The 24,991-nt window shown below is 44.7% G+C and overlaps 2 protein-coding genes across 4 annotated transcripts; one reads left to right on the forward strand and one right to left on the reverse strand.

The window, feature by feature from the left end:
• Positions 1-10,831: 10,831 nt before the first annotated feature.
• On the reverse strand, positions 10,832-15,673 carry LOC142776269 (uncharacterized). Of its 3 annotated transcripts, none has more exons than XM_075879625.1 (5): positions 15,459-15,673; positions 14,531-14,644; positions 14,322-14,471; positions 13,989-14,057; positions 10,832-13,462 (listed from the first exon to the last, which is right to left on the reverse strand). In XM_075879625.1, the coding sequence occupies exons 1-5, from the start codon at positions 15,669-15,671 to the stop codon at positions 11,282-11,284; spliced, it is 2,727 nt and encodes a 908-aa protein (XP_075735740.1). In that variant the 5' UTR covers positions 15,672-15,673; the 3' UTR covers positions 10,832-11,281. The 3 variants fall into 3 exon arrangements, with proteins under 3 accessions (XP_075735740.1, XP_075735739.1, XP_075735741.1); XM_075879624.1 differs by having other exon boundaries at positions 10,832-13,465; XM_075879626.1 differs by lacking the exon at positions 10,832-13,462 and having other exon boundaries at positions 13,745-14,057.
• Positions 15,674-15,809: 136 nt separating this feature from the next.
• Positions 15,810-22,103, forward strand: LOC119174825 (uncharacterized). Its single transcript, XM_037425921.2, has 8 exons — positions 15,810-16,212; positions 17,739-17,851; positions 17,937-18,252; positions 19,237-19,373; positions 19,530-19,668; positions 20,191-20,265; positions 20,410-20,530; positions 21,946-22,103. Exons 1-8 carry the CDS (start codon positions 15,810-15,812, stop codon positions 21,983-21,985), a joined length of 1,344 nt encoding a protein of 447 aa, XP_037281818.1. The 3' UTR covers positions 21,986-22,103.
• Positions 22,104-24,991: the final 2,888 nt, after the last annotated feature.

The raw sequence follows: 24,991 nt of genomic DNA on the forward strand, positions 1-24,991 counted from the left end.
CCATTAAATGGACACGAACGCCAGTTAAATATCTCGGAGTACCGCTCGAGTCATACAAAAGTACTGATGAATATTGGACACAACAAACGAAATAAATTAAAGAGAAAGCTAATAGGTGGAATGCAACTTATCTGTCCATGTTTGCTAGGGCTCCTGCACGCAACTGGTTTTTTGTGTCTAAGCTGTGGTATGTGATGCAAGTGCTGTACTGTTCCCGGGTCAATGTGCAAAAATTACATCGGGTGTTTGCAATATTTGTGTGGGGGTCTAACTGGGAAAGGTGCAGTCGCACGAATTTGTTTAGACGGGTGAAGTGTGGAGGCCTTGGGCTAGAACATCTGTTTATCAAGCAGTTAGTAAACAGGTTTTTCTTTTTTCGCGAGACAATGTGGAGGCCTTGGGCTAGGACATCTGTTTATCAAGCAGTTAGTAAACAGGTTTTTCTTTTTTCGCGAGACAAGAGATCCTTTCCAACTAACAGTGTGTCAAACAAGACTAAGTAGACTGTTGCCCGATTTTGTTGTGAGCACTCATGTTACCACAGTGGTTGTGCAAAGATACATGAAGGAAGTTGTGGCCAGCGTGCGGTTTTTGTGTGCTCGTTTTTCAACTGACTACCTGTGGTCTGTTGGAAAGAAAAAACTGTACAAAGATTTATGTGACACGATGCTCCCTATTCCACTGTACAAAGCGCTATATACAGCACGCAAGGGTCAGAATGTACCTAAACGAGTTAAAAAAATGCCAGCAGCTCTAAGTGCGAAAACGTTCTTTTTCAAATTACACACTGGAACACTTCCTGTAAGAACCTTCCTAGAGGAGCGTGGGTTTTATATGCCTTGGGGATCTCACTGTCTAATCTGTAAGAAACCGGAAACTATTGACCATGTTTTTCTGCACTGTTGGGAAGGAGTTTATTTTTGGGACGTATTACAAAGGACAATCAAAAAAGAGTTCCCGTTAGACCCTCATGGGATCAGGTATTTGGCAATAGAGAATGAGGATGGATTACCTTTCGATTTTATCATGATGACTGCCTTGCACAGTATATGGCGCTCTAGAATGGCTGGATTTCATTGTGACCCAGACAGAAGACCAGCAAGAGAGCATTTTAAGGAAAGCATCTCAAGATTACTCGAGGTAGTAAGAACAGACGAATGTGTACCTATATGGGTAGAAAGGGTAGAAGCCCTACTGACCATGAAGGAATTCTAGGACGTGATGTGTAATAGTAATGCTTGAGGGCCTAGTTATTTTTAAGTTTTTTGTATTATTCGTTGTGAATTGTAATATATTTATCTTTGAAACTCATTTGTGAAATTTAACCGGAAATAAAGGAAAAAAAGGGCAAAAAAGCGGCATGGCTCAGTGATAAAACACTGGGCTGAAGCGTAGAAAACCACGGTTCGAGTCCCGCAGCCCTTTTATTTCGCGCGAGAGTGGTTGCAGACACTGTCTGCCTCAGACATCTATGGCGCCACACGCGACCCTTGTTGTGATGTCGTAACAGCTTTCGTTGTGAAATGTATAAGTAGCGACGATTAGAGCACCCCTCAGCGAAAAATGTGAGTACCGGTGTTATTAGGTGATTTATTGAAGCAAGGAATTTCCGAGCGCCTTGCTCGTACGTAATGTTACAACTTGTTTCTGTTCACTTAATTATTTCAGTTTTTTCGATAATTGTCAATTTCTGTATAACATCTTTGGTGCTTTAATCGTTAACGTATACCTCATTTGCACTTTTTCTCACGATTTGTTTTATTTTTGCCTATTTTCATTCTGTTTTGGCTGCGTAAGCATCCCAGCAATCGACTATGAATCGGCAAAAGAAGATAGTCGCATGACTCGAGGTGCGTGTGCTAAGCAGGGGCGGCGCCAGGACTTTTTTTACTGGTGGTGGGGGCAATGACGAGGACGGGGGGAGAGAGGGGGGGGGGGGGCAGGGAGCCTTCTTGGAGCCACCTGTGGTGCCAGGTAATCTTTCTCTGTGCTTTTTCTTCTTCCCCTTCTCATTTTCTTTTTTCGTTCGGAGGCCAAGGTATCACAATAGCGCAGACAACCACGGCAAACGGAGAACGTCCCGTGGCTAGCGGAATGTGATACAGGCGCCTAAAATGACGGCCAACAAAGAACGACGCTCAACACAGGAACAGGCGCCTAAGAGCCGTTTTCTTCACCCCGCCAAGTTAAGAAAACTATTTTAATGTGGCATATACCGTATGTCAATAATCGCAATGTTCGTTGTAATGTCCTGGTAGATGACAGTTTTCAAAGTCTGCTCTCATTGCCAAGCAGTAACGAGAACCCAAGATAATGTTTTCTTCAGCGCACTACATGCAATAAATAGTTCCTCCTGCGTTTTCTTTCCTTAACGTCTGGATTCTGTGATCACGTTTCGCCGGGTGTCGAGTGATAAGCGTCCTTAAAGAGAAAAAGGTAAATCTACGATGACTTCGTGGGCGGTTATCGCAAGTGCGCTTACGCATGAGGCCCAGTTTTGATAAGGTTTCCTGGTAAACGTGAACATGTCGGCGAACAAGCCTAAGCGAGCGCGACAGCCGAATTTTACAATAGAGGAGCTAGCCATTCTCGTCGATACGAGACGAACCCCCCCCCCCCCCCGTCCTCGTCATTGCCTGGGACAACATCACGGCAACATTATTCGCTGTCTCGGGGATCGTTCGAACGCCCGCCAAGGTCAAGACGCCACCAAGGCACGAGGTAAGGCTCCTTTACGTAATTGTTCGCACATTTGCTGTAACATATGCAATCTTTTAGGTTTGTAAAACATGTAAGCTTGTATTAGCGTAAGCGCACGTAAACACGCAAATAATTAGTCCGCAATGACCGATGTGAATTCTGGCAACATCGATAAAGTCACTGCGTATCAACTGCGGCCGCCCACCGGATATCACGTCGTGTAAACGAGCGTGTGGTCGCTGGTTCTTAGTCCACGACAACCGCAAGCATGTAATTGAGCGGTATAACCATTTGAAGAGCTCCACGCCGAAACAAGATTACATGTAATGCCATAGTAACGATAATGGGATGAACTTTTATCGCCTGAGGAGTTTTACCGTGCACCTAAATACTTTTAAGTGGCCGCGTGTGCTTTTGTTGCGCGCCACAACACGGCTCCCGGGCACTTAAAAAAAATTACGGCATATTCACGGGGTGAATGATGATGAATGGGCGAAGCTCCGGAGGGATTCATCGGTAAAATGTGAATCTTCCGTGTAATTCGCCCAGTCGATCATCATGTAAAGACGTGAGAAACGCTGTGTGTGTATATACACAAATCAACTTTTATTTGTTCTTAGACGATAGATGGCTTGCGATGTCCCTTGCCTCGCGCGCTCGCACATCGGGATTCTGTCTGCGAGCGCGCGCTGCTGCCGCCTTGCGCTCTCTCCGTTGTGCAGCCTTATCCATCCGGCGACTCCGAGCGCGCGCCAACAGCGAACGGATTTTATTACAACGCTCCCCCTAGCGTACGTCGCCGCACTAAATCGAACGATTGCCTTCAACCAATGACACGCGCCATATGTGACATCATTCCTATTTTATAAGATCTCGCGTCTTTCATCAACTACAAGTACCGCTTTCTAGTTTATAACATCTTGCATCTTTTCATCATCAGCTACAAGTACCACCATCTAGTAAACACTACAAGAACTAAACGAGAGGTGGCTACATACAGGAGACGGTACCGCCATCTAGTGAACACTGCAAGAACTAAACTAGAGGTGACTACATACAGGGGACGGTACCGCCATCTAGTGAACACTGCAAGAACTAAACTAGAGGTGGCTACATACAGGCTACAGGGGACGCACAGCCCACGCCCTAAGGAGCTTCGCCCCTAAAAAATGTGACATCAATGCTTTCGAGCTACCTACCTCAGCTGGGTATGCAAAGTGGAAGAAGAGAAATGACTTCGCGTTTCATGCTTTCGCTATACTTCATGGCATTGGTGATGCTGAGACCTAAAGCAATATATTTGTAATATCTTTGTTTACTAAAGCGTGCGGTAGTTCTTGGTGCGTATTCGGGAGTGTTACGTCCCCCAGTTTATAATCTTACAATATGCCACAGAAAACTGCTGCAGATACAGGTACGCCATTCATTATCGCCTCTCTTCGCCGCAGCCAGGCGACAACTGGTGGCCGTCCAGAAGACCTGCCACCTCTGGACGAATTTGAGACCCGCGTGGCGATGGACCCGGAAGCGATTTCCGGAATCTCTGGCGGCCTGGATGTAAGTGCCCCGAGTGCAGGTATGAATGCGAACAGGTGTGCCTGTATATACAGCTAGACAGCGCGCTTGCACGGCGGTCTCGGTAATGCGGAGATGAACGTATGTCGGTATAGCTGAAAATTGAAATAATAATGGTGTTTTTATACTCCTAACCTTCTCGCAGCAGATTTTGTTGAAAAATATGTAAACAATAAGTCAAGAAAGTTCTAATGTGCCCAAACTTTTAGGCAGTTGCAGCAAGAATCCAAGTAGCTATTGTACGAGAAAATTTTGCAAAGAAATTACACATGCAAAGGAGCAGTAGATAAATTGCACACAAAAAATAGTGAAACTAGGTGCAACAGCGGGTGTATTCGTAAAAGAAAGCCAATCATGGGCGCCGCATGGATTTTGCCTTCCAGGATGGAAACACTAGTTGCATCGCAGTGGAGGGAGGTGATATAGCAGTGATGCTGCTAGGGTGTGCTATAAGTACTGGTGCGGCATGAGGGGGGCATATGACCATTTTGCAGCCCCCTCTACCCCTTCAGACGCCCACGGAACCTATATGCAATATTAAGAGTACTAAATAAGCACTCCAGCCCCGCCGCGGTGGTTTAGTGGCTAAGGTACTCGGCTGCTGACCCGCAGGTCGTGGGTTCGAATCCCGGCTGCGGCGGCTGCATTTCCGATGAAGGCGGAAATGTTAAAGGCCCGTGTGCTCAGATTTGGGTGCACGTTAAAGAACCCCAGGTGGTCGAAATTTCCGGAGCCCTCCACTACGGCGTCTCTCATAATCATATGGTGGTTTTGCGACGTTAAACCCCACATATCAATCATCAATTAAATGTGCACTCCAACAAAAACATGGGAAAAAAAGCGATGAGAACAATTTCATAGCAATGCAGACGATCACTGACAAGAACGAAAAAAGGGTAAAAACGGATATCAATCATGAACATTGGGTTTATGATGACCTTATGAGGAGAACAGCAAACCACTGCATCATTATGAGCCACGCTGCAGCAGAAAGATAGGTAAATTTCTATCACCTGCGATTTTTTACTGTTAGTGGATGCCACACATTACACAGATATCAATAAGCTTCCACCTTTATACGACCGTCGAGGACAGGATCCATGCCGCGACTCTTGAGTCAGCAACCAAGCAATAAAATTCCTTATTCACAGAAGTAGCCAGAGAGAACATAAAATTTCATTTCCATCTTGTTGGTATGAAAGCCTGATGGACATTAATCTCACAGTTCCCTATGGTTTGACCCTTGGAAGAAACTATCCTGCATATGTTACACGTTCAGAAGCCCTTTACCTTTTATTTTTCTGTTTTGAAAAAACAACAGAGCACATATACCTCTGGCAAGGGTAAGCAAGTTGACTGCGCGGGGTGCCTGAAAGTATTGCCACGTTCCATTTCACAAGTTTTTGTTATCGTTCCGAAACACCACACGATTCTCGGCGCAAACCGCGCCTGCAGGTTTCGAGAAGGTTCCGGACTGTAGTAGATCATTTCGATAAGATCACGCCCACTGTGCGAACGATACAAATTGTTCTGGAACCTACGCCACCGCCAGCGATAACGCTAAAACATTCGACGGCAAGGGTATAAATGCCGACGCGCTTCGCCGCTTGTCAGTTAATTGTTGATCGAAGGCCGACGCTGCGTTCGCCGCTATCAGTCCGAGACTGCTATCTGTGCAAGACTGCTGCTGTAATTAGACTTTCCCTTTACCGGGCACAGGTTCGCCCAAATAAACAGTTAAATTCCAACACGAAGTTTCCTGTCTTTGGCCACGTCACGACCCCGTGACATCTGGTGGAGGTGCTGCTTCGTTCATGTACCGGACGCCCCCGTCAAGCCGTGAACCCAGCCCCCGTCGCGGAGAAGACACCGACGCCAACCAAGAGCAGCGAACGAGCCGCCGACAGCAAGGTCTCCCACCGGAGTACGGCCTTCTACAAGACAAGGCGCGGAAGACCAAGACCATGACCTCGACTGCAGCGACAATGACAACCGGAGCGTCCCAGCCCGCGATCGTCATTCATCAACCCAGGGAACCACCAACGTTCCATGGCTCATCGTTCGAAGACCCGGAAACCTGGCTAGAAACATACGACCGTGTGGCCGCCCTCAATCACTGGGACAACGAAGAAAAGCTCCGTCGTGTGTACTTCTACCTGGAAGACACCGCAAGGACCTGGCTAGAGAATCGGGAGTCCACGCTCCGAACGTGGGATGTCTTCTGCGGCGCATTTCTGCAAACGTTCGCAAGCGTCGCTCGCAAAGAGAGGGCCGCTGCTCTACTCGAGACCCGGGTTCAGCTACCAAATGAAAAGTTTGGAATTTTCACAGAGGAGATGACCCGCCTATTCCGTCACGCTGACCCAGACATGCCTGAGGAAAAGAAAGTTCGTTTCCTCATGCGAGGGGTCAAACAGGAGCTCTTCGCGGGACTAATGAGGAATCCACCGAACACCATCCAAGAATTTGTATTCGAGGCGACCACCATCGAAAAAACGCTGGGCATGCGCACCAGACAGTATAATCGTCGCCTACTCCAGAATGCGCTGCTGCTCAAGCCAGTGACTCCGACGACCTGCGTGAAACGATCCGAGCGATCGCGCGGGAAGAGCTGCGCAAACTGATGCCTTCGGCGCAGCCTCAAGTGGATTCGATCGCCGACATTGTGCGAGAAGTCCGGCAATCGCTTCGAATTCCCCGAACACCGCCGCCCGAGCCAGAAACTATGAGCTACGCCGCTGCAGTGCGCCACAACGCTCCTCCTCGTCCACGCCAAAACGCCGCCCCGTCACACTTCCGTCGCCAGACGCCACCGCCGCCGCCAACCCAACCGACGTCCTACCGTTGCCCAGTGGGCCAGCGCAGTGCACCGAGGAAAACGGACGTTTGGCGTGCACCTGACAACCGCCCGCTCTGCTACCACTGCGGCGAGGCCGGGCACACATACCGCCGTTGCCAGTACCGACAGATGGGACTACGTGGCTTCGCCGTCAATGCACCGCGTCCGCAGCCAGGAGATCGGCCACGTGACATCGCCGACTACCTGGCAGGAACTCAATGGACACCACGAAGTCCTTCCCGTTCGCCGTCGCCCAGCCACCGCATGTCATCGCACCCCCGGCAGTACTCTGGCCCAACGCAGGGCCGGTCTCCTAGCCCGTATCCGGGAAACTAAGGGCAGCAACCGATGGAGGTGCGGTTGCTGTGCGACGAACTACCGAAGATCCTCCGACGACGACGCCGACGCGACGGAGCTTTTTGAACACAACACCACCCAGTCAAAAAAAGTGAATGGGTCCAACTGGTCATACCAGTTCCCATGAATTGGTCCCAAATGGCATTAATTGGAAGCCAACTGGAATGCTGAACTTCAATAGGAAAGACCAATTGGACCTTATAGTTCCAATTGGCCAGTCCAATTGGTTCACCGCTGACCATTTGATCTCCAATTGGAATGCTTGTTAGTCCAATTGGCTGCCCACATTCCAATTGGAAAACCATTGGAACAGTGCATTCCAATTGGCCTCCCAATTGGCATCCCAAATGGTGTGCTTGTTGGTCCAATTGGTTGTACAACTACAATTTGGGAGAGTGTTGGAACATTGTTCTTTCAATTAAAATTTGTTTCATATACATAAAAGTTGATATTTGTTATTTACATGGCAACTTAATTTGCTATAGGCCAGGGCAGAATTCCAGGCTCAATTAATTGTCATGATTCTTATATATTGGAGTCAATTGAGCCATGTATACATATTTTGAATTGAAAACTTCATTGTAGTGTGCATTAGGTTATGTTCTTCAGTCATTTATGTTCCTTATAAGCAACTTTTTTTTCTAGAGCTGTGGCGTTTACTATAAGGTACATTTTAACTCAAAACAGTGGGACAGTTATAGCATTAACAGTTAACATGAGTTTGAATATGGTACAATTAAAAATGCAGCTAGTTCTGCTGGTTTGTGACCTATAGCTGTGCTCATAGAAGCAGTACTTTCAGTCTCCTGCTGGGTGATTGCCTGGACAAAAATAGGCCCATTGCTACATGCAAGCCTCATCACTTGTTTTTGTCATTTTTTTTTCTTGGATATTTTGTGTAGACGAAGTAATAGTCACTGATGTGGGTATAAAATTAAAGGTTGAAGTTGGTGCACGAAAGCTGTAGTGCAAACGGAGTGTAAAAATCCAGCACAGCACACATGTTGTGGGAATTAGTCATATGCGAAGCAGTCAGCATGCGTCAGCCAATGCTGGAAATTTCATTTTGAGCCTTCAGCGTTACGAGGTGGATAGACATCTTTGTCCCAATTGATTAGCTCTGTGCATATTGTAGACTTTCCAGGCACATCAAGTACACTGACGCGTGAAAGGTAGCTTATGGCACAACATAACATCAGTGTTCCCATTGGAGCTTGCACTTCAGTTATATTACCATGAAGTGCATGCTATCGAGTGATGATGTGCTTATATACAGACAAGTGCAACCCTTGAATATTGCTCGCACAGTCCTAAGTGCACATATGTAAAGCTTATCACATTGATATAAAACAGGAAAGCCAACTCTGCAACTACTTTGTCCTGACAAGGTATTTTTCATTGTACAAGGTATCTTTCTAAAGTAGTTTGAAGCAGTGACTGAGTGGAGGCTGCCATGCAGAATTCCAGGGTTTGATTCTGGCTTCACCCACGATTTTTATTTTTTGCTGCCATCTGGATATTTCGCGACATGAGCTCATTCACACTGTTGTGTTAAGATTTCCAATGTCTGGGCTGATATAGCCTGTGAATCACTCACAGCTAGTGGTGTGTGAATAGTGAAATTTCATCTTTGATTCTAATGACGCCGAATAGTGGCCAAAATATAGAATACGTAACATTTTATTGAAAATTGAAAGGAAGAACAAATTAATGAAGTCAGCTTGTATCCTCAAGCACATAACGCAGTAAGTGAATGCTGCCGAATGACAACAAATTGTCCTATAATAATACTGTTGTCCTTCATCGTTCCAAGTGCTTCATGCCCAAAAATGGCAGCATTTCTTGCCTAATTATAGGTCTTGATATATCTTAATGGATAGACTATGCAACCTCTTTCTGCACAGTAGTGCTTTTGAAATTAATGAAATCACAGCAGTATAACCTTGGTGCTGTTTGTACAACAGAAGACAACCACGCATTTCCGAGAAAAGCTCGTGGCATTCCACCACAATATGTTTATTAAAATGGGCAAAAATACAACAAGTCCAGGCATAAGAACACTCAAACAAAACACAAAAATAATAATATGCATGAAATATATGTACATATGTAAAAAATAATACACAAATGCACAAAATTTGCACATAGTTGCATCTGAAATTAAATTACAAATTAACAGTGCACATAAAATTTCACAAGGTATAGCAACTTGAATGACATATGCCACTCTGACAAAACTGAGTGCCGAATACCCACTGCACACTGGCCATGACGTGCTTGCATTTAGGCAACTCAGACAATTTTAAGAGGTCAATGGATTTCCGTAAAATTTGCTGGTTAGCAATTTCCTTTACGTGACCTGCAGTTTCTGAGCATGCATGATCTTAGTTTTTCCTACGTTTAATTTAGTTTCAATAAAGTTCAATTGTTAGGCGGCGCTCATACTGTGTCCTCGTCCTGCGAGATGTCGTGTTCGCACCAAGTTTCAATGTACGGTCACTCACACCAGTGTCACTAGAGCTGCAATGCTGCTCATGTGCACAAACCCAGCTTGTAGTGCTATTATTTCACATAATGATGCCACAGAAGCATGGCTTTCATTATATATGTATCAAGAGTACAATGAGCAGCCACTGTACCTGCTTATGCAAACAAATGCACCAGTTGTTTTGCACTATCACTAGCACTCTTCCAAGGAAAATGAGCAAATGGAGAAAGCAGTGCCCCATAATCTCTTAGTGATTACACCTATGGCTTACTCAAAAAGGGCTAAAACACCTAAAATAGCTTGCTTAATTTTGAATGGCCTGGCAAAACAGAAAGAATTTACGATCGAAAACGATACATTCGAGAGTACACAAGAATATGTATACCTAGGACAACTACTCATGGGAGAACCTAACCACAAAAAAGAAATTCACTGAAGAATAAGAATGGGCTGGAGCACATTCGTCAGGCACTCTCAAATAATGTCAGGAAATCTGCCACTATCATTAAAGAGAAAAGTATACAACCATGGCATACTGCCAATTCGGATGTATGGTGATAAACCATGGAGAATAATGAAACAGCTAGAGCGAAAGCTGAGGACCACGCAGCGTGCAATGAAACGTAGAATGGTAGGAATAACAATGAGAGACCGGAGGATGGTAGCATGGCTAAGAGAACAGACAGGAGTTGCAGATGTCCTAGCTGACATCAAGCGAAAAAAATGGACCTGGGCTGGTCTTGTAATGGGCTGGAGCACATTCGTCAGGCACTCTCAAATAATGTCAGGAAATCTGCCACTATCATTAAAGAGAAAAGTGTTCACCAGACAACTGGTGAACAATAAGAGCAACAGAATGGTTACCAAGCGATGGTCAACACAGTTGGGGAAGGCAGGGAGTTAGACAGAGCGACATAATTCGGAGGTTCCCAGGAATAAAATGGAATTAGCTCGCACAGGATATGGTAAACTGGAGATCATTGGGAGAGGCCTTCAACCTGCAGTGGACTAACACAGGCTGAGAATGATGATGATGCCCCGCCGCGGTGGTCTAGTGACTAAGGTACTCAGCTGCTGACCCGCAGGTCGCGGGATCAAATCCCGGCTGCGGCGGCTGCATTTTCGATGGAGGCGAAAATGCTGTAGGCCCGTGTGCTCAGATTTGGGTGCACGTTCAAGAACCCCAGGTGGTCGAAATTTCCGGAGCCCTCCACTACGGCGTCTCATAATCATATGGTGGTTTTGGGACGTTGAACCCCAAATATCAATCAATGATGATGATGATGATGATGAATTAGGGAACATAGAATTGTCGAAGAAGACTACAGAGAAAGAGTGCTGGGAGGTGCACATACATATGAAACATTTTCCACATTGATTAATACACTAACACTTCTTATTTCTAGAGGCTGAATAATTACTGTAGGAGACTGTTTGAATAACACTTTGTGCACATGGTTAACGGTCACCAAGTCATACTTTACTGGTCGGCACCGAAGTTTCCAGACACATATGCATGTGTTATCACCACTTGAAATGATCTTTTCAATAATGGCAAATGATCCATCCAAGAGTTGAACAACTGAAGTATTAGTCTTTTTCTTTGACGCGTACAAGCAGTCTGTCAGGATTGAACCGTTTACCATCATTCTTCTGTACTTTACAGAGGGTGGCAGAATTTCTTGCTCAGGTGATGAACAGGCTGGTGGAATACAAGAACCACTTCCAAAAAAACGGGTGCCATCACTGCTGCTTTTGCTTTTGTGAGTGACCTTGGCATCAAAAGAATTGCAATACAGCACCACGCTAGGGCTGGCAGTCAGATCCTGCAGCTCCATTACAGTGTTTTCAATCTGCAGAACTCTACACAGCTGGTGTGGAATTCCATTTGCAGCTTTGATGGCCTCTTTGAGGCTCCCATTTCCCGATTCAAATGGAAATGCGGAATGTGCCCACAGGGGTCCCCAGTCGTGGATACTCTTGACAATATGTGTCAGCTGGTGCATGTTATATGTCATGAAAGCTTTTCCAAAAAGCATTTCTGAGCGCACATGAAACTCTAACAAGAGTTTCTCTGCTCTGTTAACTTCAGCAGTTTCGATACTGCGCTGCAGCATAATATGTAAAGCTTCCACCAAGCATGCCCAATGCTCAAGGTATCTTCTCTCCAGAATACCATGGAGCACTGGGATGCTGTAATATAGTATCCAATTCTCCAGCTCTTTAGCTTTCCACCATCTCCGCTCTTTTGTTGCTCGCGGCAATCTTTTCACGTCTCTCGGTGGCCTGATAGCCAAAAGCCTCTCATCGACCATGTTTTGCTTGCGACTGAGGGAGTAGGCATAACCTGATGACTCAAACCACAAGTCTAAAAACTGCCGTGCTACACCGAGTAAAATACAGTGCATGTAGTAAGGAACAAAGCCTGATACGATATTAAAATAGGGCAGGCCGATCAACGGAGATGCTGTTTTAACACCATTAACAGTCACACCTTCCCTAACTGCAGTCATCATATCTTCGACCATCTGGCTTTCAGTGCGCTCAGTGGGGTTCAATGGTTGAACAGGGTACTTAGTAGAACCACCAGCTCGTTCACCTTTCTGCAGACACCAGTTACATCCGAAATAACCATTAAATTGTGTGACACCTTGCATAGGTGCCCTGGCAACAGAGTCAACTGCACAACAAATGCAATAAGCTTTGTATGTCTGCAGTTGACCCTTCCGCTCCAACACAAAGCCATTTTCACTGAGGTGGCTCATTTCCTTTACAAATGTGTTCTGAAAAAGCTCCATATTTGGTTTCTCCTTCCAAAACCACAATGCCGCAAGGACGAGTTTTGACATTCTCTGTTCAGCTGGGATCTCATTAACAATTAACTGAATAGGCCAAATGGACGTGCCACTTGATTTGAACAGCGGTGTGCCATCGGCATTTAGGGTGAAGGTGATTCTGGGCCCACACTGCTGTGTTGAAGCTGCGAATTTGTGGTACATTTCACCATCACATAGATCACCCAGTGAGCCATCATGGTGAAGTGGCTTTGTTAGGTCAAGGAGTGCACAGTCTTTCAACAATCTTTGCAACTGTGATTCCACATCAAGAGTCACAAAAAAAGGCATATCAGATAGACTGGAAACACTCGTTCTGTGCCCACACTGTATGCACTGAAAAGAGGCATTTGTTTCAGCATTTTCTATATGTGTGAAGCATTTGGGGCAAAAACAATAATATGTCATGGTTGTGCCAGTTTTGCTCAAAAGTTTGGAGAGCTGGTACCGTGAATCAGGCAATATTGGATGTTCGAAAATTCTGTTAATAAGGTCCAACATGCTGGTCAGCCCAGTGAATGACAAATTATTTTTCACAGCGTGCTTCAGCACCATGAGGAGAATGTCACCTCTGGACAAAACCACTCTTTCAGTGATAACATCAGTAAATAACTCTCCAAACTGCGACTTGCCACCATGACTCGGCCCCGTGGGACTGTTAGGCATTTGCTGCTGAAAGGAGAAAAGAAATAATTGTTCAAAATGGCAGCACTCGACTGAGACTTCACAATTAATTATCCAAGTCAGCTAGAAATCGATCCCTCTTTTCTCGACAAATGATGCCATATATCCCAATTTCTGTGCCACATACCCACGTCCATGACGGTTGGCTGATTTGCTGCATATAGTTACCGTGGCCGCCGCGGGATGCCGCCATGTACCCCCCTCCCTCCGTGCACTTGTGATTACACTGACAGTAAGCCACGCATTTGAAGAAAAACAAGAAGGTGCTCAAGGTCATGATGCACAATGATAAAGGGGCACATGTTCTTGCCCCCTTGTCATCCCCCTCCCTGCACTGCTTTCACAAACATAGCGCTGTGTGTGTGTGAGCCTTCATTGTGTCTTCGTTTTCAGTGAGCTCTTACCGTTCATAAATTCTGCATTTCCAATGCCTAAACAAGCTAAGTGATCCCCCAGCAGTTAATGACATCAGCCATGTTTGTGTAATTTTTGCAACTTCCGATGGACCTACCATGTCATCTTCTGAAGGCAGCTCTCCAGGATCATGTTGCTCTGAACCATCCTCATCAGACATGGACAGCTGCAAAACAAATAGAGCAGAGAAAACACAAAAACGATGAAACCAAGAGAAAAGGGAACTCGTCAGAGATCGGCACCACCTCGACGTGTGACAAAGCCATGTTCGATTTTTAGTGCAAAATCTGCAATGACACCACATATGGAGACACAACAGGCACAAGTGCTGTCATGCCTCTGCGATGTCACCGCATATTACTAAATACTCCGAACAACCACTTCTGTTATACAAAAAAATACCCACATAAATATAGATATGTGTGCATACCTCTTCATCATTTAGCAATGTGTCATGGGAAACCATCGGGTTGGCATGCTGTGGCCTATCATTGGTTGCTTGCAGTTCTGGAGTAGTGGGACTGACCGGAGCAGATGTCACCCTGGAGGCTGCTGTGCTACAAGCATCGCTTGAAGTTTCCTGCAAGAAAACAGCTTATTAATAAAAATGCACTTAACGTCTCGAACATACTACCTCACCTGTTCATCCTCACTACTCAACGTATCAGTTCGAAGTATGCCATTTATATCTGTCGAGACTGAAGCTTGTCCTGCTGCTTCATCATCAGACGAGGATGTGTCCATAGGCACCTCCTGAATGCGAAGAAGTATCTTAGACATATGTGCACGCCTTAAGTCGAAGCTTTACTGTGTAAGCTCCTATCTAATGTATCGTAATAGAGAAAGGTTTTTGTTTGTTTTTGAGAATGACAGCATCAGTTCTCATTGGGTTTGTTGCATTTAAACCCAATGCTAATAATAATATTGGGTTTACTTAGACAAAAACTTAACTCAATGACTGACTCAGCAATGACAAGTGACATCACAATTTTGCTAATAACAAACCCAAGGCACGCAAAATCGATTAATTACGCATTAATGTAAAATATAACTAACCTGTAGGCAAGATATTCGCAAAACTCCTGCGAACATTGTTACCATTTTACGTAAGCCGTGAATTCAGACAGAAAAGTCCGCTTTAAATGTTCTAACAGATGCAATGTACTGAACTGCTACAACTGCTTTCAATGCCCTATTAGAGATTTGTTAAAAAAAATTTTAAGTCAATGTTAAAATCGGTTACAATGACCCGCTCAAATAGCGGCTGCCATTCACAGCCGCTTTATTTGTACTCAAATGTCGCAGCAATACCAGTTTGCTCACTACCAGTTGTTCACTAAACAGTAATTTACAGCGTGGTTCGGTACCGCCAAGCGAGCGATATCTGCCGTCAATATTTACGTTCACCCTCGGCAACTACATGTGCGGACAAACGCAGGTTGTTCGCCCACACAAACTGTTGTTAATACGCTAGGCGTGTTATGCGAACCAAGACATGCAGTCTCGTGTGAGTCTTGAACACCAGCGCCAATTGAAGGCGTTAGAACAAAAACAAAGGTAAACTTACACGCTGTTGGCAACCCCTCTCAGTACTTCTCGGTAGCACAAAGTCCGATCCATGGTTGATATATCGTTTATATGGGCCTCTCTTCTTTCTCTTTGGAAGTTGATACATTATGACCGCATTAGACGATTTGTTGGTGCACGTGTGGATGCTCCTCAGATTGTTGTTGAGCGCACAACCGAACACCACTTCAGCACAACGGCAACCATGGCACATCCTGACTGGTCAGCGTCACAAAAGATGTCCAGTTTCGTATTTCAATATTTCATTTATTACTGTAATATCTGTACATCTGGTAAACCAATATATACTCATAAAACCTAAATAAAATGGACATATTAATATTGAAGTCATATGCGTCTATGTAGCACGATGTGTTTACGTGGAAACCTGTATCTGCCAGTCGGCTTGAAGTACGAGCTCGCGGCTCGCGCGTACGTTTACATTCAGCACGTGCAACGGCAGTCTGACCGCTGGCCGCAGATTTGCGTGCGATCCTGCGAAGTGATCATTCGGCTGCGTATCCTCTTTGTGTTTTTTTCGTGCACTAACGGCACAGTGTACTGCAGAATGATCACGCACGCTAAAGTACGTTACGAAGACGATCGGAAACTTGCGATTGTGGATGTTGGCGACATCGAAAACTTCAAACCAGAGCACGCGAAGGACTTCAAGTCCAAGTTCTTCTATTCTGTAAAGTGGACCGATCCGGACGGGACCTCTGATTACTACCGGGCTCGGATCCTAGCTTTGGGAGGTAAGCTCTTCGTTTGCGACCCTGGCACACATTTATTTTGCCTTGTCAAGTTCAACATTAAGTGCATTTTTGTGTTCCGCGGTGCGCATATGCCTATCGTTGATGCTATCCGGTGCGTGCGGTCGGTCGGCAGGTATAATTTGATTAATGAAACATAATTTTGTCTTGAAATGAGCGTAGTTCAAATATAGTCTTGCAACTTCCGTTATTTATAAATAGGCCTAATGAAGCTAGTGTATAAAAATTACTATATATACTCAACTGTCTTTTGCGCTCTTGCAAATGCAATTAATATGCCTAAAACTTGTTGCTAAGTGAGATGGATATCTAAGGGATCGCCTTTCTTTCTATTCTTCATGCGGTACAGCACAACTCGATAATATTCCTTAAAATGTATGCACTGATCCAGATCATAGACCCCTCTCCTCCAACTTTTGACGCTATTGTCTGCGAAGCTTCCAGCGTACGGCACGTGGCAAACTTGTTGAGTCCTTCCCAGCTGCCTTTATGTTTTCAGAATACAGTAAAAGCTCGTTAATTCGAACTCGAATGGGACTATAAAATTGTTCGTATTAAGTGGAGTTGAAAAATTGCGCAGGCGCTAGAATGAAGACATTGTTCCACACTGTGTGGAGAACCCAGAGAAGCCACCTCTGGACTCGTTCCCGCAAACTAGGTGATACTACATGTTTGTGGCAGGTAATTTCATAAATTAAATTCAGGCTGTGACAGCAAGAGAATTTATTGATCAGTCAGTGATACACCAGAAACAAGCATAGACTACAAAGAACAGACTACAAAGAACACAGGACAGAGTTTAACAGAACGAGTGCAACCGTCAAGTGGTCTTATTTTCATGCGTAGTGAATAATAAGGCTAGTTGATGCTTGCGCTCAGTCTGTAAAACTGCGTTCTTTGTAGTAGTCTTCATAGCGGCGCCCTTCCATAAGTGCATTCAACTATTATGTAGGTCAAATAAAATAATTATTTTTGATCATCTGTGTTCATGCAATAATCATTAATTCATTATCTTCACCATAGCAGTCAGATCCCCCCTCCCCGAAATAAAAAAAAAAAAGGAACCAGGATTTGCGTGTATATATATATGTATATATTGCGTATTTGACCTCTCCTTACACAAATGCATATACGCAAACATCTAGAGCTCAGTTATACAGTATATACAGTAGTCTTATGCAAAGACAGTTAATGAGCACATGTTTTATGGTTGTGATACTACACACATATATATTCTCCCTGCTTCTGTTTAAGGCTTACATGCATATAGAGCATGAACTTTTTTAATATTGAAACAAAGACTACCGGAAATTTCAAGGATCCTTTCATATAAGTAGAAGGCTTATTTAAGTGTACACTTAGCATAATATTCCTTCCCACTTAATCTGTTGTCACTCTTCTGTGTTTTTCTTTATACTTGCAGTGCAGCCTAGTCGCACATCCATGGCTTATAATGAAATTATTTCCTCGTAACATTTTTCAATGTGTACGACCTCAATATTTTCCAGAATCTGAAGACGACTTGGAGGGGGAGGGAGGAAGCCGGCAGAGGCCTAGGTTTGAAAAAATGGCTTATTCACCTGACGGCGGAAGTGAGGATGAAGATGATGTCCAGCCAGAGGTACTTGTTTATGCAGTGCCATATCATTCTTTATGCATTGCACAACTTAAACAGCCTCATAAGACATTTTTTTGTTTGTGTACAGCGTCCCGTGAAAAAGCCCTCTGGCCCAAAACAGGAGCTCTTGGACATGCTGAAGAGAAAAAAGGATGACATCTGCCGAAAGGAGGAAACAGCTACAAAGAAACAAAAAAAGAGGGAGACCTATGACGATAGGGGCAGCCTAGTCAGTGAGCTCAAGAACAAGCTACAGAGGCTTGAACAACTGATGGATAGAAAGAGCAAAAAAATAGAGCAGCTCCAAAACAAGAATAACACATTAGAAAAGGAGGCCATGGAGCTGAGGCGGCTTAATGTGAGGCTGCAGGAAAAAATTCTGACAGCCTTAGATGAAGGCAAAGGTATGGAATTCGGCTTTTCGTAGTTTTGTGGCTTCTGTGGCTGCTATGTACGTAGACTTATTTGTAATTTGTATGCCAGTAGCATGGTCACACATTTTTTTTTTTTTTTTTCAGGTTTGGGGGGGAGGGGGCACTCAGCTATGCTTTATGTATGTTTATGCATGCATTTGTATGCGCGTTTATACACATGCCAAACTGAAATTTCAGGGGGGGGGAATTATGGGCTTCCTTAAATTTAAAGCTATTCCTTACAATTTCAAACCACAAAATCGAACGAAGTGATGTTTGTGCATACTACCATGTTTACACATTCTTACGATAAGGAGCGAGTTTGCTTATTTAAGAAAATTACAAAAAAATATAGGGTATTGCAGTTATAACATGAGCTCGCCATCCTATGTTGGAGAGCTTCTCTTCTGACCAGTGGTGACGACCTTGCATAGGACCACAAAAGGCTTTTCAAGTCAGCGGAGCATGAAAGAATTTGTCGCACTTCTTCATCACCCAACAACTATATGCTCATTTACGCCTTGATGCCACTGCCTATGATTTTCGAATATCTTTGGACAGTTTATTGTTTTATTGTTAAGCAAATCCTTTTGCATTTTCTTCATGTTTTACCAGGCAGTGGTTGCATGTGCAAAACATTGCATAGATCCAACACGTCCATTGTCACTTAGAATGCTCTTTGAAGGTGCTTTGAAACAAAATAATAAAATTGCTGTTTTATGTGTAGCCTGGTTTCACATCTAATATGAGGTGCATTCTCAAATTGTTAGTTACAAAAAAAAAAAAAAAGAAAAAAACTCAAGTTAATACAATACTTGCATTTGGTACAATTTCTTTGATGTAGCTATATTTTGGGTGAGAGCCTTGATATTGAAACTCATATGTTTTGAATGTTGATTGCTGACAATGCTGTCTTCTTAAAGTGACTTGAGTTCTGCTGTTTGTAGTGAGCCTCGCTTCATGTTGATGGTGCAGGCAACAGTAGAGCTGCGTGCTCAATTAAGAGCAAACCGGAGCACTCAAGGATGGAGCTCATAGATATTGACATGGATGTGATTCCAAGGGAGACAACACCGCCACCAGATGATTGCCCAAGAAAAGAGAATGCCACGGTAATGTGCATATCTAAAGGGCAGCTTCAGGAATGTTTAGTTTTGCATACAGTTGTCGTTGTAGGTGAAATTTTTTTTGTGCTTGCTTAACTGTAAATGCTGCTTTTTCAGATGGTTGTTATGATTTTTTTTTTGCAATACATTCCTCTGATGCAGGTGGACATTGGCAGTGGCCTTCGAATAAATTCTTGTGCGTGGAGTCACATCCAGGGCCATCAAAAGGATTCTCTTTTTGTGAAAGACCTGCTTCTTGGAATTTGGCCAAAGGAGCAGCTGAAAAACCGCTCTTTGCAAGGTATGTTGCTGTTCTATAGATTTTTTTTTTTATAACGACAAAGCTCTTTAGGCTAGCCTTATTCTGTTCAAGGCAAAGAAATTCCTAGGTGGGTATGTGCCACAGGAATTGGCCAATCCCCAATGCAAGTTCAGCAGGTGCAAGTGTTAAATGAAAACTGCTTGACGGAGTGGAGCATGTCAAACATGGGAGAGGAAGAAAGAGAACTAAGAGGAGTAAAGGCATAAAATGATCGAAAGACTAGACTCGGAGAAAGAGATAGAAAAGCAGAGAGCAAGACAAAGAGAAACAGGAAGAGAGTGAGAGACATAGATAGAGGAAGTAATCAGTAGAGAGAGAAAGGAAGGGAAGAAAGAGCAAGAAAGAAACCGAGAAATTAAAAGGAGCAACAAGGAAGGCTGCCCCGCTCCGCTGTTTCTTCAGGCTTGGCACCACTAATGCGAAGCTGCCATAATTTTTTTTAGCGCTGTGAACTAGAAGTAGCAGTATTATAGTTAACCACTGTTCATTTGTGTCTTGCAGGAAAGCGGTGTCCACGATTTCCGGATCGGCCTGCAAAAACTCCACTGACGCCTTGGAAAGTGGAAGTGATGCGGGGTAAGTGTCCATGCTTTTTAAGATATTTTGGTGTAGACTGTCTTTGTTCATTCTGCCTCAGACCATATTCTTATAGACTCCATTTTTGTTTAAGAACTGTTTCTTCTTGCCAGTTAGTGATGCCCTGTGAACCTTTTGTTTTAGATTGTTACAGACGGCGACTGCAGCGCCAAGGTATTCCTGAAAACCTTGTGCCTGCTGCACTCAAGCAGCTAAACCATTTTGTGGTGGAGAAGCTGGCAGACCTTGAGAGGATGGCAAAACGGTGAGATGCAGTTGTAAATGTGTTTTGATGAATTTCAGGAAGGTTCTTGTATGTAGTTTTAAATGACATGCAGCCTTGTAAAAAAAAGTGTTCAAAGCATCATACTGATTAAATGCCATGCCAGTGCATTTACTCACACCTGTGAAGTATGTGTGAGATCATGTGGTAAAAACTAGTCTTGAGCTCCTAGCACATCAAGTTAGCACTTTACTCACATCTGAGCAGGCCCAAATTCTAGGCTGACCCCCTAAGGTTTGAAGCCAGAAAAAAGAAAAGAAAATGTTACCTCAAATGTAGACCCAGCAGGAAAACGTTTACAGTATGCAAAAAACTCAAAACACATACAGTAGAACCCAGATATATATATAGAGCCATAAAGGAGATTGCAAAATAGTTTGATATGGCAGCAAAGCAGACAACTCGTCCAGCTTTCTCCTGTGTGTGTTTGTGTGTACAATGATTCTCTGCTGAACAGTGCTGTTCTCTTGAAACCCGGCGCCTGCTACAATGTGTAGCCTGCTATGTATGGTCACAATATTACTGCACTGGGACCCCTTTCCGTGCTTGTTTACTATGTCAGTGTCTGTGCAGTAACATTTTCTTGTGCGTAAGCGTTCACTTCTGACAATAAGCGGGTGTTGCGTGCATCATTTTGGGCCAATGTGGCGGCTATGCTTTTTTGTGCAGTTAAGGCGGTTTTAGCTATTCCACCATGGCACCAACGCATTTGGGTTGTTGCATATTAGCAGTATGCAGTAAGTTTAAATGGCGCTGTGCCTTACATGCTGCTAAACAGGTAGTCGAAAATGCCTAGTGCAATAGGGCTGTCGGCAATCCGTTGCACTCTCATGTTTGTCAGTGGCTGCTATCACATTTGCAGCCATCGCCACATGTGCTTAAGTCTTAATCGATGGCCAGCCGGTGCGTCCAAATGAAAATGTGAAATATTTTGCACAGTACAGCATGCTACTGGCCACACCTAGAGTTGCGGGGTGCACCTTGAATCAACAAGCTTATGAGCCTTGATGGCATGATCAATCCATGGTTATTATGCTGGTGGAAACAATTACTGCTATCACTCAACTGTAACAATTTTTTAAGTACTCAAATATAAACCAACCCGACAGTATTTGAGTTTGAGAAAGACTATTGGCCTAGATTTGCGTAAATATGATACACACTCTGCCTACAGCAATAAGCAATGTCATTACCTATCCCTAATATTCTGACAGGTCCATTTCTAAGGATAGTTCTGCAGCAGGCTACCATTGAAAATGTTGCAAAGGGCCAGCTCTCATGCCTTGAAGTCGTAGTGTGGTTCAAGCACCACAATGTCGTTGCATCATGTGTATATGTAACATTAGCGATGTGAACTTGTAACTTTCATGCACTTGTGTATTTTTCAACACTTTCAGGGAGAAGGACAACCTTAAGCCACAGGAAAGCTGTGAATAAGGCCAGCAAATTCCAAGGTCAAGAGTAAGCCGTGCCTGCAAATTTGGTCTAGTCATTTTCCAGTCAACTTTTGCAATACTTGTACAAGTAATAAATTATTGTAAATCAAGTACCTTCATTTTATGGTTTTTATTTTATGCATGTGCAATACACATCACTCACGACCAAGCATACCGGATCATTTTGGTCAGGATGAACATTTTTGCTTTAACAATTTGGTGTGCTCTTTGCCCATGTATTTCAGCCAAACACCAATTTGTAATGGAAGAATGTTAGGTTCAAGCTAGACCAAGCTAGAAGTTCACTTCAAATGGTTGACCAGTTGCACACCAGCCAGCTCTAACTGGATGACCATGTACATTCAACTGGCTGACCAATGGCGCACCAATCAGCTTCAATTGGATGACCTGTTGGCACCAGTTGGCTTGAACTGGATCACCACATGTTTTCAACTGGTTAACCATTTGGGCACCAGTCAGCTTCTATTGGATGACCTGTTGGGTGCCAGTTCACTCTAACTGGGGGACCATACGTTTTCAACTGGTTAACCAGTTGGACACCAATTCACGTGAGCTGGTTAACCGGTTGGCTTTAACTGGATCATTATGTGTTTGACTGGCTGACCAATGGCGCACCAATCAGCTTCAATTGGATGACCTGTTGGCACCAGTTGGCATGAACTGGATCACCACATGTTTTCAACTGGTTAACCATTTGAACACCAATTGTCATTGACTGGTTGACCAATTGCACTCCAGTATCTTTAATTGGATGACCATATGTGTTCAACTGGCTAAACAGTTGAGCACCAGTTGGCTTTAACTGGATCACCATACGTGTTCAACTGGTTAACCAATTGGGCGCCAATCAGCTTCTATTGGATAACCAGTTGGCTTTAACTGGATAACCATTTGGACGCCAATTTACATTGACTGGTTGAATAGGTGGACACCAGTTATCTAGAATTGGTTGACCAATTGGACACCAGTTAGCTTTAACTGGTTGCAGTGAAAAGAAAGCTGGGCACCAATTAAGATTCGGTTACGTCCAGTTAAATATAATTGGAAAACCAATTGGCCACCGGCACTGTCCAAATGGTTCACCAATTGGACGTAAACTGGTCTACCAATTGGATATAATTGGTACGCTCCCAACTGGTGGCGAAATTCCAATTGGTCGAGAACCAATTCGTAGCAATTGGTATTTGTCCAATTGGACCCATTGATTTTTTTTGACTGGGCAACCAGGCAAAGCCCTGAAGGCAAAAGCTCACTTACCGAAGGTGGCCGGACGACGCAACATGGAAGCAGCGGAACAAGCCGACGCAGCCGTGACCCGACGCCACGCCCTAACTGTAATGCGAGACGGCGAACTAGCGACCTCGACGTTCTTATCGACGGCCACAGTGTGACTGCTCTCGTCGATACTGGAGCCGACTATTCTGTCATCAGTGGGTCGTTCGCCGCGAAGTTAAAAAAAGTTAGGACAGCTTGGAAAGGCCCTGAAATCCGCTCAGCCGGAGGTCATCTCGTAACGCCTGCAGGAATCTGCACAGCGAGAGTCACCATTAACGGCCGTATTTATCCTACAGACTTCGTAGTCCTACAGCGTTGCTCGAGAGATGTCATCCTTGGCATGGACTTCTTATGCCTCCATGGTGCTGTCATCAACCTAAAAACAAAGTCAATAACGTTATCCACAGAAGAAGCACTACCGCAGCGCACGCCGTCAGGAAACCATGCCTTGAATGTGCTGGAAGAACAAGTCACCATTCCGCCTCGCTCAAACGTCATTATTTCAGTCGGCGCTCCTACATCACCTGACTTGGAAGGCGTCGTTGAAGGCAGTCAGCATCTGTTGGTCACCCGAAATATTTGCATCGCAAGAGGAATTGCAGAGCTGCGGGGAGGCAAAGCAACGGTTATGCTCACGAATTTCAGCAATGAGTACAAACATGTGAACAAAGGAACAACGGTCGCATACATAGAAGAAATTGTCGAAGCCACCAGTGCTTTCGCCCTCGCCGATTCTGCAGAACCTGCTCAGAGGAACCAAGCCCCTCCCATAGCTTTCGACGTCAATCCCAGACTTCCGAACGATAAGCAAGAACAGCTCAAGGCCCTGCTCCTGCAATACGAAGATTGCTTTTCGTCGTCATCAAAAATTCGGCAGACCCCAATCACGAAACATCGAATCATAACCGAAGAAAATGCCAGACCACTCCGTCAGAGTCCGTACAGGGTTTCGACGCGAGAACGTGAGGCAATGAAGAGACAAGTTGATGAAATGCTGCGAGATGACATTATCCAGCCGTCCAAGAGTCCGTGGGCTTCCCCCGTGGTGTTAGTGAAGAAAAAGAATGGGACCCTACGTTTCTGCGTCGATTATCGCCGCCTGAACAAAATCACAAGAAAGGACGTGTATCCTCTCCCACGAATAGACGACGCACTTGATCGGCTCCATAACGCCAAGTACTTCTCGTCAATGGACCTCAAGACTGGCTATTGGCAAATCGAAGTCGACGAACGAGACCGAGAGAAGACGGCGTTTATAACGCCGGACGGCCTCTTCGAGTTTAAGGTGATGCCCTTCGGCCTTTGCTCAGCGCCTGCAGCTTTTCAACGCGTTATGGATACAGTACTGGCAGGATTGAAGTGGCAGACTTGCCTTGTGTACTTGGACGACGTCGTCGTGTTTTCCTCAAGTTTCGACGAGCATCTTCGGCGCCTTGAAGCTGTACTTCAAGCCATAAAGACGTCCGGACTCACACTGAAGCCAGAAAAGTGCAGATTTGCGTATGAGGAGCTCTTGTTTCTGGGGCACGTTATCAGCAAGTCTGGAGTTCGTCCCGATCCACGGAAAACAGCCGCATTCGCCGACTTCCCGCCACCCACTGACAAGAAGGCCGTGCGCCGATTTCTGGGCCTGTGCGCCTATTATAGGCGCTTCGTGAAAAACTTCGCTCGCATCGCCGATCCTCTCACTACCTTACCAAGGCCGACTCGG

Source organism: Rhipicephalus microplus, chromosome X, assembly GCF_043290135.1.
Source record: "Rhipicephalus microplus isolate Deutch F79 chromosome X, USDA_Rmic, whole genome shotgun sequence".
Classification (NCBI taxonomy): Eukaryota; Metazoa; Arthropoda; class Arachnida; order Ixodida; family Ixodidae; genus Rhipicephalus; species Rhipicephalus microplus.

Bases quoted from the DNA above. Each gene is read 5' to 3' on its own strand.
- LOC142776269 (XM_075879624.1), bottom strand. From the start codon at position 15,671: ATGTGCCATGGTTGCCGTTGTGCTGAAGTGGTGTTCGGTTGTGCGCTC. The intron at 14,645-15,458 runs GTAAGTTTACCT...CTTCGCATTCAG, and splicing joins AGAGGGGTTGCCAACAGCGT to GAGGTGCCTATGGACACATC. The intron at 13,466-13,988 runs GTAGGTCCATCG...TTCTCCTTTCAG, and splicing joins TGCCTTCAGAAGATGACATG to CAGCAAATGCCTAACAGTCC.
- LOC119174825 (XM_037425921.2), top strand. From the start codon at position 15,810: ATGCGTCTATGTAGCACGATGTGTTTACGTGGAAACCTGTATCTGCCA. The intron at 16,213-17,738 runs GTAAGCTCTTCG...AATATTTTCCAG, and splicing joins TCGGATCCTAGCTTTGGGAG to AATCTGAAGACGACTTGGAG. The intron at 20,266-20,409 runs GTAAGTGTCCAT...CTTTTGTTTTAG, and splicing joins GAAAGTGGAAGTGATGCGGG to ATTGTTACAGACGGCGACTG.